This window comes from Anthonomus grandis, chromosome 19 (assembly GCF_022605725.1).
Source record: "Anthonomus grandis grandis chromosome 19, icAntGran1.3, whole genome shotgun sequence".
Taxonomy (NCBI): domain Eukaryota; kingdom Metazoa; phylum Arthropoda; class Insecta; order Coleoptera; family Curculionidae; genus Anthonomus; species Anthonomus grandis.
The window spans coordinates 12,076,968-12,091,103 of NC_065564.1; the positions used below are offsets into that span (position 1 = coordinate 12,076,968).

At 36.4% G+C, this 14,136-nt stretch overlaps 1 protein-coding gene across 2 annotated transcripts in view; it reads left to right on the forward strand.

The window, feature by feature from the left end:
- The window catches only part of LOC126747382 (transient receptor potential cation channel subfamily A member 1), a 592,560-nt gene that overhangs the window by 448,292 nt on the left and 130,132 nt on the right, over positions 1–14,136 (forward strand). For both annotated transcript variants that reach the window (XM_050455968.1, XM_050455967.1), the window contains exon 8: positions 1,786–2,012. In XM_050455968.1, the coding sequence (XP_050311925.1) occupies positions 1,786–2,012 (227 nt within the window). The remainder of the gene's footprint in view (positions 1–1,785; positions 2,013–14,136) is intronic.

The window sequence follows — 14,136 nt, forward strand, 5'->3', positions numbered from 1 at the left end:
AAAGATGTATCTTTTGAGCTCCTTACAGGCCTCACAGCTGATGTTGATGTGTGGTAAATCCATTTGGAGCGGTTCGTCTTGTTGATTCCTTTTATATTAACAACGCAAAAATAGCAGTCATCGTGATGATTTAAAGGTTCACGCCAAATCATTGGGGATTGGAATTTAAAAGAGAGTCTCTTCTTAGTGGCCCATAAACGTAATTCTTCAACACAAATTTTGCACACAATATTGGGCACCCAGCACTTGTTATCTGTTTCCAAAGAAAAACCAAAACTTCTAAATACGCTCGTTTCACAAAGTCTGACATATTCAATCGAAATTTTTAAAAAACATATTCACCACAAATATAACGAAAACAATTCGGATCGTTAATGCAGACCCTTCTTAGCGAAGTCATGATGAAAATTACAATGATTTATCTAAAACGCGACTATAATAGATAAAAAACCAAAAATAAAGATAAATGAGAAGAACGTAGCTATATCTAAACAACTCGAGTTGTTAGAGTAAAACTGACGACAGATTCGAAATCAGATGCCTCGAATTAGTAAACAACAATAAAAATATTTCAGTCAACATAAAATAACCTTCAATTTGTTGTGCAGTGTTATTACTTTAATGGTATAATTGGTCAGAAAACAGAAAAAAAATCGATTAACACGTTAGCTAAAGAAGAAACAGAAAACAATACAGAAAATACCAACAATAGTCGGTTTGGCTATTTAAAATGGTCCATGTGAGAATACCATTTTTGTTTGTGACTCTTGATAGCATTCTGAATTCCAATTTGAAGGTCAAGCGCACTTAAATAGTACCAAATTTGTAGTATGCAAGCAAAATATGTATTATGATTTTATTTCTTTTACGTTTCATTTTTCTAAAAATTTTCTTAACATATATTGATTAAATAATAAACACTATGGTAAATGTTTTTATTGAAAGACTAGAAATAGTAGGAAGTTTTTAAACATTGGTTTAAATTCCTGTAGGTCTTTGTGTACTGTGCAGTGCTTCATTAAATTGTTAAAATTCATTTTTGAAGAATCCATATAAACAAGATTTTCTGCAGCGAAACAAAAAAAAAATTACACTACAATTTTATTAAAAAGATTCGACATTTGTTGGAATAAAAACAAAAAAATATATTTAAAACATAAAGCCCCAGACATAGAAAAAAATATTTTTTTTAAGCCAGAGCTAAATTATAGAAAAAAACTGAAAAACAGCTATAACTTCTAAGCCATCAAAAATCGGATAACAACATAGGGGGTTATTGTGATTCCAAATAGCCTCCCCTACCCCCCCTTTCAGTTTGGACCATGACTTTTGAAACACCCTGTATATTCACCTAGATAAATACTAACTAGTCTCTGTGAAACTTGTTACACAGAAAGAAAGGAACTAATTAAAGTAAAGATAAGCACTTACTTATTAAGTAAATGCTTATCGGAAGTACCTATTAAAATCTACTTCAAGCTTTAAATCAATAAATATCCAAAACTACTGACTTGAAATGCACGAATTTTACATCATTATAAAGAGAATTTTTGAATTTAAAATAAGGTATCACTCAATTCCAACTCCTTTTGCCATTTAATATTTTAAAGGCAGTGTCACCTCAGCACAGGGCTGCACGTGTTAACGTGATTTTTTAACAAACTTGTGTCCCCCTCAAAAACAAAATCAACTGGTTTGAGCGATTTTCCAAAAAAAACTGAACTGCCAGTAAATGCCTCTGTTTCGTTTTTGATACGCCACATTGTATATATATTTCTGTTCTAGGAGCAATTGAAATTGTGAAGATAATGTTCCAAATGCAACCCGAAGAGAAATTGGCATGTCTCACTTCCTGCGACATTCAAAAGATGACTCCATTACATTGCGCCGCCATGTTCGATCACCCTGATATAGTTGAATATCTCATAAGCGAGGGAGCTGATCGCAATGCCATAGACAAAGAGAGGAGATCTCCTCTTCTTCTAGCTGCGTTAAGAGGGGGTTGGAAAACGGTAAGTTCAATTATCATGATTGTAGAGTAGTACGTGGATGTAGATAAAACTAAGGCTGAAGTTTTTTTTTTTTTTTTTTTTTTTTTTTTTTTTTTTTTTTTTTGGGTCGGTGGAGAAATTTTTTATGAACACTGGTTACGCAGCGCCGCCCCCAGTAGTGTGGGACTCAGTGTCGAGTCTGTTTCGTCCTATACCCACTAAAACTCCACTTGGTGGTCCCTTGTGGCTCCCTACACTGCGGTCTGCTAAGAAGCAGTCCTATTGTGTCCCATATGTTTAGTCCCACAGGTTCAATTCTGTAGCTTCAAGGAAGTCCAGGATTGTGCCCAGTGGTAGATTTCTTATACCCTCTGGTGCGGGTTTCTCTTCCCCCAGGAATGTTGCCCTGGTTTGATTAAATGCTTCACAGAAGCACAGTATGTGAAGAGTTGTTTCGTCCTCCTCATTGCATCCCCTACATAGCGAGGTTACTGATTTCCCTAGCGTATGCAGGTGTTTCCTGCTGGGTGCATGGCCTGTAAGTAGCCCTGCGACCCTTCGCAGTTGTTGTCTGGAGAGGCCCAGTATGTTCTCACCCTTCTTGAAGGGTGGGCTGCCTATAAGTTGTTTGGATTGTTCCATCTTTGGCAGCTGCTCCCAGTAGAATTTGTTCTGGTTTGTTAGCCAGTTGCCGATTTCCCTCTTCCAGGTCTTATCGCTGACACAACATGTTAGTTCAGGGCCTACCAGGCTGTTGCTGGCTCCCTGGGTTGCAAGTTGGATAGATCTTCTTGCAGCCTTATTGTTGCCCATATTCTCTGCTAGGATTATCTCTGGCCTATTTTGCGCTTCGGCGAGGTTCCTAAGATCCTCCCAGCAGCTTTGCACAGTCCTTGACTTAGTCTCGAACTGTTGTAGTGCAAGTGTTGCAGCCTGGTCTCCTGTGAAAATTGCGAAGGTTTTGCCTCTTGGCAGCCCTTCTCTCATCAGTTGGACACAGGTTTGAATTCCTATTATGCTTGCCTGTAAATTTGTTGTTTCGAGGCCCAGGTTTAGCATAAGTTGTCTGCCCTGTTGTTCGTCCTCCACCATGCCCACAGCTACCCCGATCTTGGATCGTTTGGTTGCCGTGTGCCATACTGAGTAACCTCTTTGCCTGAGCCTGTTCGCTTCTGCGTCCAGTGGTCCCCTTTTTTCTTTGATGATAAAAGGTTTGTCTAGGTATGTGACCTTGGTTCTGTCTGTTCTTAGGGCCAGGCGCCCAAGGTCCTGTATCTTGTCAAATAGGGCATTGTGCCCATCTTTCGATAGGATTGTTGCGCCATTTGACAGCAGTCTTTTCGCCCCCGTTATAGCTTCAGCCCGTACCACTAAGTGTAGCGGGCTTAGTCCTATCAGGTTCTCTAGGGCAGCAGTCGGCGTTGTTGACATCGCTCCTGTTATGCCCAGACATGCTATTCGTTGTGTTTTGTTGAGTATCTGTATTACAGTCCTCTTTTCTGCCGCATGCCACCTTATAGGTGCTGCGTATGTAATGATGGGTCTAACCATTGTCGTGTACATCCAATGTACGATTTTTGGTGACAGTCCCCATGATCTACCGAACATTCTCTTGCAGTACATAAGAGTTTTCGTGGCTTTATCTGTAGCCTGGATTACATGTTTCTTGAAGCTGAGTTTTTTATCCAGGGTTATACCTAGATATTTGACCTCGTCTTCAAGTCGCAGATTTTCTCCATAAAATTTTATGTTTCTAATGGGCTCTAGTTTCCTTCTTTTGGTAAAGGAAACCAGAGTAGTTTTTGTGGGATTTATCCTTAGTTGTTCTTCCTCACACCAGTGCTCGACAGTAGTCAGGGCTCTTTGCATTTTTTCGAATACATAAGCCTGACTACCGGGAGATTTAAATGGTTTAAAGGAATTTATCGCCCATTTAACCTTCTCGTAGGTTACTACCTTTTTCGCTAGTTCCCAGTGTTCCCTTTTGCCCCTGTTCGGAATGAAGGCTGAGGTTACATTGCACAAACTATCCTTACCTAGACTCATTTTTATGGACTTGTTTGTTTGATGAGAAAAGGTAAATATTTTAAGATTTCCAAACAGCGATAACTTGAGAGACTCATTTCTTTGTACTTAAGTTGTTATATTTCAACCTCAATCGATTTTGCGGAATATAGCCTATTTTTGAGCTAAATTGGCTGTACCAATGACTTCATGCAGCAATTGTTAAATAAATTAATTTTAAATTGTGTAAATCACGTGCCAATTTAGGAGCGTTTTCTACTGTATGATATTTCGTTTATGTAAGTTACTCTAGTCGTATTTCTTACTATAAATATCCGGTGTTAAGGTAACGTAAAAGCGAGAAAGAGGAACTGAAATATGTGCACTGAGAATGTGTGCATGTGTTCTTATTTCACTTATGCACGTGCTCGTATTTCAGCTAGGATTAGATGCTGAGCCTATTTAGGAATGTAGGGAGAGCTTTGTTTATAGTGAAATATTAAATATTAATGAGGATAACTTGACATACATAAAATAAAACGTTAATATTGCCGCATCAGATAAAATGCTCCCTATTTGATAATGTAGCTTTTAATAATCTGAATAGATACATCAAAGGACTAATTAAGAAAGTTAGGACATTGGAAACTGCAGTGTGTTATGCAAATAAATAGTTAATGTATCATCATGTATCATCAATCACTTTGGATTTCATCTTGCATAGCCTCTTTCCACATCCTTGCATCTGGCCTGGTCATAGCCTCCTCCACTGTAGCCGGATCTTCAACATACAGGTATGTGACATAATCCTCCAAAACCTGGGGTTTGGGCTGTCTCTTTGAAGACCATGGCTCTGGAACCCTCTGCCCGACCATCTTAATTGTAGAAACATAATCCGTGTCACTGTCTTTCGAGCTGTCCCTGCTCTTCTCCGACTCCAACTCTGACTTATCCTGCACACTGGTGTCTGAGGAATGTTCATTAAGGCCTGAAGCCTCACCTGCCCCCACTGAAGTAGATACTTCTTCTGGAACAATACACTCTTGTATGTTGACTTGAACTGTGTCCTGAGTGTCTTCTATTATTTGCACATCTCGTCGAATAACCACACTTTTGGTCTCAGGGTCAAACAACTTATACTCTTTGCTCTCTTCACTATATCCCACAAGTATGGTTTTCTTAGCCTTTTTATCCCACTTTAGCCGGGTCTCCTTGGGAATATGAGTCATCACAGTGCTACCAAAAATGCGTAAATGCTTAATATCTGGCTTCCGGTTGAACCACACTTCATATGGAGTCTTGTTGTCAGGCAGTCCAGTTGTCACAGTCCTATTCTGCAAATACGCTGCAGTATTTACTGGTTTGCCCCAGAACTTCTTATCGAGGTTGGTGTCGAAGAGCATGCACCTTTCCTTCTCGATTACGGTTCTGTTCAGCCTTTCGGCAGAACCATTTTGCTCCGGGGTATATGCCACAGTCTTTTGGTGAATAATGCCTACTTGTCAAATACATTGCTACAAAATTCACCCCCATTATCACTGCGCAAAATCTTAATTTTCTTTCCAGTTTGATTCTCGACTAAACTTTTAAAATCCTTAAAAATTTCAAAGACCTGATCTTTTGTTTTAACAAAATAAACAAAAATCATTTTGCTAAAATCGTCTTGGAAAGTTAAAAAATACCTAGACCTCCCCGAGAGAAACTTTCTCCATGGGCCCACAAAGATCTATGTGAACCATCCCTAGGATGTCCGAGGCACGCCCACCTTTATCAGGGAATGGTAAACGACATTGTTTACCTTCATTGCATGTATCACAGTTATGTTTGCTTACATCTATTGGCCCCTTACATAGCATACCCTCCACAGCACCATTAGTCATCTTCTTGAGATCATTTACTCCCAAATGCCCCAGCCTGCGATGCCATGTTTTGCCAGAAACTGCAGCCAAAAAACACTGCCCTGGAACTTCTACATCCAATTTGTAAATATTATCGATTAACTTAGCCACAGCAATCAACTGCCTTTTCTCATTGTAAATACAACATCCTTCAGAGCTAAAAACTACTTTATTTCCCTTGCTAGTTAACTGACTTACCAAATGTCATATAAAACATCTTTCACTTGGATATTAAATGTTTGGTTGCCTATCCTAGTCTTCACATTTACATTTCCTGTACATTCTACAGAAACTTTGGACTTGTCCGCAATTAAAATTTGTTTTGGCCCAACTGCACTCTTTACATCATACAGCCAATCCTTATTACAGGTCAAATGGACGCTTGCACCGCTATCCAAATACCACTTGGTTGCTCTAAAACGTTGTCCGCTCAAGAAAGCCGCACTACAAACATTTGTAGCCCCCCGATTTAGGATTGTTTTTCAAAACTGGACAGTTACTTTTAAAATGCCCCATTACCTGACTTTTGACACTTGACTTTGACATTGCCTATCTCTGTCACCTCTGTCACTGTCAACGGGCCTTGACGTACCAGCGTTGCCATATTTCCTTGTCTGCTTCTGACTTCTAATACCGATTAGAGTACACCCTGCTTTACCATCTTCCATTTCAAGAAGCTTTGTTATTATCATCGGTGAAAATCTCTCAGGCAAACCTGCTAAGAGCAAAGAACCGATCCATTCTTCATCTATATAGAAACCTGTCAGGATTATTTGGGCTCTTGCTTGCCCAATTTTGACCTCGTCACTTTCACTGCCCTCGATGCATTTCTGATGCAAACCTTCGAGAATCAAGACATTTTCGATCGCGAATGCCCACTCGGCGTAATTTTCTAAATTACGCCGTATAAAAAATACTAGGCTTAGCGAAAAACCGACACTACCGACTTGGAAACTTTAGGGACTGGGCTTATAACCTGTTAATAAACGTGATTCTAGGAACTGAGATTCAAAACAAGTATAGTCGCTTCGCTCCTATACTTTTGGTCCGTGGGGACCAGTTTGGAACCTTTAGGTCTTGCCTGTGAATGGCTATAAAGGATTTCTCAAAAAAAAACAAAAATTATCAAGTGTACCTACGTTTATATGCCAAGGAAAGAGATGACCAGTGGTTGGGGTATCATGCTTCAAATAGCCATAATTTGTTATATAGTCGCGTTGTGTGTCGATATACTGTCTTATATTTCAAATATCTGTCAAAATATATTAATTGTATTCTAAATTAAGCCTGAATACCAAATTCCAACAGAATCGGACCAATAGCAAAAAAGTTACGGTATTCACTTGACCTGGGCTGAAACTCAAATGTCAGTTATCTGTCATAATTTATTAGTTGTACTAAATAAACCATAAATACCAAAATTAGAGAGAAGTTCTCATAAGGGTCTATTTATTGAAATAGAACAAACGGGATTTTACGTCGATTTGTTTTAATTTTTCTTTTTATTTTCAACAGTAATAGTCATAAAATATCAAAAGAATTGACAGGAGGAGAATAAGAAATAAAATAAACCATAAACGAATTGAATCGAAGCTATAGAAGCCGAGATATTAGTAAAAATGTGAGAAAAACAAAAGAAAATTGTTTTTTTTTCCCACGGTATCATTTTTTTTCTTAAAATAATTATTGACAAATTTTAGTTTTAGCCCTAAACTGGCAATTTTCACTAAAAAAACCCAAGAAAAAAATTATTTTTTTTTGGTCGAAAATCGAAAGGGGTTCACCCACAAAAAATTTCAAAAAAATGGTTTTTATTTTTTTATTAATAAACTATAAATCTGACAACTTTTTGTATTAAATAAGAGTTCTTCGCTATATTAAGGGGTATTCGCCTGTTAAAACGAATCGGTTCTAGCTATTATACAATCGGAGAAAATTGGAAAAAACTATTAAACATAAATATCGAATTATCAAGAGCCCTATGGAAAAATTTCAATTTTTTATTTTTCTATCCTGTACTACTTCAGAGTATCTTTAAAAAAGACTATTACCAATTTGACTCTAAAATGAACGGAAAACCTATTTCTTTGCATTTTTCGATTTTCGAACAAAATCCGGGGTCAAAATGACCATTTTTTCAAAATATGCTCCGAATTCAAAATTTCTTTTTTCTGGTTAAAGACCATTCAAAAACTAATAAAAAAGCTTTATGACAAAATCTTCCACGATTGATACGAGTGCCATAATATAAAGGGAAAACTTAGGTTCCATAAGAGCCTATTTCAAGATACCTTTCAAAAAGGTTATTATCGGTTTGACTCTAAAATGAACAGAAAACTTATTTATTTGCATTTATCGATTTTCGAACAAAATCGGGCCCAAAATTAAAATTTTTTCAAAACATGCTCCAAATTTAAAATTTCTTTTTTCTTATAATAATGCCACAATATTACAAGAGAAGATAAGTTCCCTTTAAAGCCTATGTATTCGAACAGATGATTTTTTAATTTTTTTTAAAGGCAAATTTAAGAAATAATTTAACAAAATAAGATAAAAGGAATAGGGTAATACAAAATATTATCTATAAATATATACATATCATCTAATAGCAGATTTCAATCATATAGGAAATTTTGATAGTCACGTGACCCTAGAACTCAATATTTTAAAATTTTGTAAAAAATCAACAATTGCATCCTAAATAAACTCCAAATTCCAAATTTGAACCCAATCGGATCAATAGCAAAAAAGTTATGGAAGTCACGTGACTTTAAAATTCAATATGTCAAATTCCTGTCAGAATTTATTACTTGCATCCTAAATAAAGCCCAAATACTAAATTTCAACCCAATCGGATCAATCGCAAAAGAATTATGAAAGTCACGTGACCTTAAAATATAGTCATGTCAAATATCTGTAAAAATTTATTAATCTTATCCGAAATAGGTACTAGGTACCAAATTTCAACCAAATCGCACCAATACCAAAAAAGTGATGATACTCGACTAACCTTAAAAATCAATAATTTCAAAAAATTTTTATTTATATCCCAAAAGCAACGTTTAAGAATTGTTAACATTTATTAATAATAAACTAAAATAAACTAAATAGCATAAAACTCACCAAATATCTAAATTCTTATTTTAAATTAAATAGATCATTACGACTGACCCGTGTATATATTCGAATAATTTTAATAAAATAATCGGGCAAATTTCATTTCGTCTCACCCCGGTATAAAACCACTGACTTCAAAAAAACGGCATTTTTCGAAGACGTCAAAATGTTTGCCGAATTTTCCTGGCCGCAATACACAATTTCCCCAATTGATATGCACAGATTCGGAAAGCCCATTCATTTTCTGATTCGGTGCTTCCTTTCCCTGATCGTTTCCGGTTCATTTTCATTCATAATTTTACAAAAAACCCAACCAAGTCCCGGCCACCTGTCACGAGCAAAAAATTTTTACCCACCATGCGTCAAAGTATTGTTCCCACTATAGTTGACGCGCCGAATAGATGCACCAAGGAAAACGCATGGTTGGCGCGTGATCAGCGAGTGTTCGATACGCGATCCATTTTGTTGTATTAGACGAGTAGATTTCGAGCGGGCTTTTACGTCTTTATAATTATACGATAAATGTATTTTTATCGATTAGTATTATTTTTATTTTTTATTATTAGAAATTTATTATTATGGATATTTAGGTCACTGGAAGGGCTTATTTTAAAAATTTCTTATGAAACACCGTGTGAGTTTTGATTTACGCTCACCTCTATACCTTGTAAATAATATGAATTTACTATAATTTGTTAATTATTTACAGTAAATACATAATATTTCAAATGTAAGATACAGGGTAATTCGTTATTGTTGCACAAAAATTTAATGGTGGATTCTTTACAAAAATATATGTAAAAAATAAACTAATTATCAACATAGGTTTGAAAATGGTTTCTCTCTAAAATAAAGGGCGTTAATATTTTTAATAAATCAAAATTCCATAATTAAAAAAAAAAACACAGTCAGGTACATAGGCCTTTACTAATCTTTCTCAGAATCTGAAGAAGTTATATCGTCATCTTCGCCAACATTTATCATAAGTGGTTTCACCTGAATTTCCATTAAATCATCCAGAGTCCACATGCGTTCTTCTTCTTTGATAATGTGAGCAACAGCATTTTTCCAATTTTGTGGACTGACATTTTGCACTGCTTGATCAAAAAGTGGTTTAAGGTCTGCAAATTTAAAAGTGAAATTTTTCCGAGCTACTTCACCCTTAATCTGCGCCCATATTAGTTCGATTGGGTTCAACTCGCAATGATATGGTGGCAATCTTAAGACCGTTCGGCCGGTAGCTTTAGCTATTTCGTCCACTACAAATGTGTCTGCGTGTCGGTTTTCTTTTACTAATTTCAAAAGTTCTGCCTTTACCATATCTTGTTCATAATGAATTTGTTTGGTTATTAACCAGTTTTGAATATCCCCTTTCTTTGTGGCAGATGTCGGGGTTTTGTCAAGCTTTCGGGTATGGTAGGATGCGTTATCCAACACAATAACACTTATAATGGTAACATTTTTTCGAACCACTCTTCAAAAACTTGAGCATTCATCTCCTCGTGATAATCTTTCAACTGTTTTGATTCACAAACTAGTTGACCACCCTGAACAAAGCCATCTTCTGACCCAATATATAGAACTATCAACCGTTTCCCCTTTCCTGCCGAAGCTTTTAGCCCTGTGGACAATCCATTGATAAAAGCGTTTCTAGCGGTGGTTACGGTTGTATCTGTCCATATTTTGGAAACCGTGTGACCCGCGTTCACCCATGTTTCATCTAAATAATAAATGTTTCTATTTTCTTGTCGAGCCTTTCTTATGGATCGTAAATAACGTCGCCTCCAGCATATTATTTCATCCCTTTCTTTAAGCATACTATTTCGACTTCTCTTTATAAAGCTGTAACGAAAAAAATTATGTGAGCTTTTGTGTTTTTTTTTACTCAAATTGTTTTAAATCTTTATTATATGGCAATCTGCCACTTACCGAAAACCAATTTCCCTGAGTAAGTGTCGAAAAGTTGTTTCCTTAAAATTCGGAATTTCTTCATTTTTCTCAAGTTCTGATAAAATCTTTTTGACAGTTGGTGGCTCATTTTTTAGGAAAAACGAATGGATTATTCTACGGATAGCATTTTTTGTTTGCTCATCAATGTTATCCAAAATAGCTCTCGCCCTATGATACTTTGTTGGTGGTTGAAAGGTATGAGAATTTTCATAACTTTTGACTATATTATAGATACTCCTTTTGGAAACACCTGATGAAATTACATTACATTTTTTATTTTGTAATTAATTTAATTTTTTTATTTTTTCAAACGGCATAAAACCATATACTTTTGTAAGTGTATTTACAATATAAAAAACATTGTAAAAAAACTGCTGGTCAATTGAAACGCATATAGCTTTTTTGGCGTATTTTTGACTTTTAATATTTTCTACACCGTGAGCCAAATTAGAATGCTGTTTTCAATGTTCGTTTGCCCAATGTGTGTAGAATATACCTTAGTTTATTTTAGTTTAATTTAGCTTTAATTTACCTGTAAGTTTATTTTAGCTTAGTTAAGCTAAAATTAACTTACACGTTTTTTATATGTAGATAAGTAAAGACTGTTTTATTATATCATACCTGCTGCATCAGCTGTAAAAGATACTTTTTGTGTCTTGCTGTAATCTCGATGATTTACTTCACATACTTTATACATATTTATAATTGCCTCCTTTTCAGAAACCGTAAAATGTTTCTTACAAGCTCGTTTTTTAGGAGGCGAATTCAAAAGATGGCCCACAGGTACGTCACCCATTTTTCAAAACAAATAAACAAACTAATACACACAAAAGATAAACAGATTATAAACTTACAAAAGAGACGCAAACAAATTAAAAAATAATCAGACCGTATACGCGCGCCAAAACTCCTGCTCTAAGATTCTCCAGTATTCACTGGTATTCGAACACGCATTTCGTTTTAACTGTCGCGTGCTATTCACGTGATTACTGCATCTTTTCGGCGCGCCGACTATAGCCATTTCATCAGAGTTTAGGTTGACACCTCCAATTACCTGCAAAAACGCAAAAAAATGGACTTTTTTTATAAAATCGCATTTTTCGGGTACTTGTACTATCGCTGGAAACCTGAAATTTTAGTATGTGTTGTAAAACAAAGTTTCGGATCCGCTAGATGTTGTTTCATCTTTTTACCATGTACAGGGACGTGGCAAATGAATTAAACGCGAAAATTCAAATTGCTCAGAACCTATTAAAGTTGGAAGATTGTAATTTTACACAAATAATGGGGTTATTAAAGTATTTAATCCCTGAGAATATAAATGGTCCAGGTGCTACCACTGAAAAGTTATTAAATAAAAAGTGATTTTCAGGTCGGACCTTCATGGGTAAAGTTGTGCTTGCATTATTGCTTGCCCTGTATGGTTCCCAAAAATTTCGGTTATATGGCATATGAAAGGTAAAAGATGAAGTTATTTTTTGAAAAAAAAAATTTCCCAAAATAAGTATCGTTTGGCGGAAAATCCCAAAAAACTGAAAATGCCAGAACTCGTAAAATAAATTTTTTACAAAAAAAAGCTCCAAGTATGTCAAATCTCTTTTATAAAAATTTTTTTTTAGCCTCTGGAGAAGTTTGAATTTTTTCTTTAGTCACTTTTGTTCGCTTATAACAACTCACCCTGTATACCGATCGGGCCCAAAAAGTATACAGACATGAATTACTATAAAGTCTTTTATGCCTAAAAATTTCAATTTTTTTGACAGCGTTAAAATTGAGATCTCGTGCAAAAATGAATTTTGACCCGTTTTTTTACGAATTTTTGACTTTGAGACAGTACCGCTCCGTTTGATGGTACCCAAAAAAAAATTCGTTTATGGATCCATCATTCCCAATGTATTGAGAGACCCTATGCCAAATTTCATCGGTTCGCTAGCCATACAGCCAAAGATATGAATTTTTATTTCCAAAAAAACACGATTTTTCGGGCCCGACGTGGCGTGCATAATATAGTCTGCGACTATATAATAATACACGAGATGTTCACGAGAGCATGTTAATTTATTGATACCTGAAATTTAACAAAAGTTCACCCAGTATAACAAACGCGTTTCTTGGTAAATTGTTAATATTTAAACGCGACCTATCTTACATTACTCTTACATCCTTAATCTCTTACTCCAATGTCCCTTCCATAAAGCCTTGCTCTTTTATTCTACTTTACCTTATGGACCCCTCGGGGCAAGAGGAGTGAGCTATTTGACGGAGGTCATCCGTCAAAAACTTAAAATACGAAACATGTGTGCGATACCGGAAAGCAGTAGTACTACAGCAATAATTTGATCGGTACCTAAATCTCATGCGAGATAAAACCGAAGTGCATCACGTCTTTGTCGATTTAATGAAAGCTGATTGGGGTGTTCTTTATATCAACATCCTTTACTTCATTTAATACTAGGATAAGTCGAGTAATTTTTTCCTTTCACGCTAAATTGTGTCTATTCTTATTTTGTTTCTACTTTATTTTGCTCATTACATAAACACTAAGGGTGTGGGTCGAAAACAGAAATATTTTTCCCCGGGGAGGGCCGGGGTAGAATAGCCCTCCGGTATGCTCTGCCTGTCGTAAAAGGCGACTAAAAGAGCAACCTCTTTGGTGATAGATGTTGTCTACTTGCATCGCCCGGTTCAATACCACCACATAGGACTTAGGCGGCGTGAAGTGGTTCCATGGAACTCACGTTTCGCCGCCATGTCGATGTGTCCGGTTTCCAAAGGGGAAACGGAGTAGTAAAATTAATGCATGATGGCGCCCTCACGACCAAAACTTTCCGGAGGTAAACTAGCCTCCCATTCGGATCTCCGGGCGGAGGCTGGTCGGGGGGGTCCATCAGGCGGATTTAAAAGCCTAAAAATCAATTTCTGCAACATCAGAGGCCTAAACACCAATATTAATGCAGTACACCAACACCTGCAATCAAATAAGCCTCACATTCTGGCATTGGCAGAATCAAAGGTGAAACCTTCAACAACAAATATTCACCTCATTTATCCTGGATGCGATCTAGACACCCGATTTCGACTAAACTTTGGACTGGCAGTATTTGTCAAGAGCGATTTGAGTTGCCAGCGGGAGGAAACGCTTGAACCTGCGGACTTCGACGTCATGTGGTTCAAAA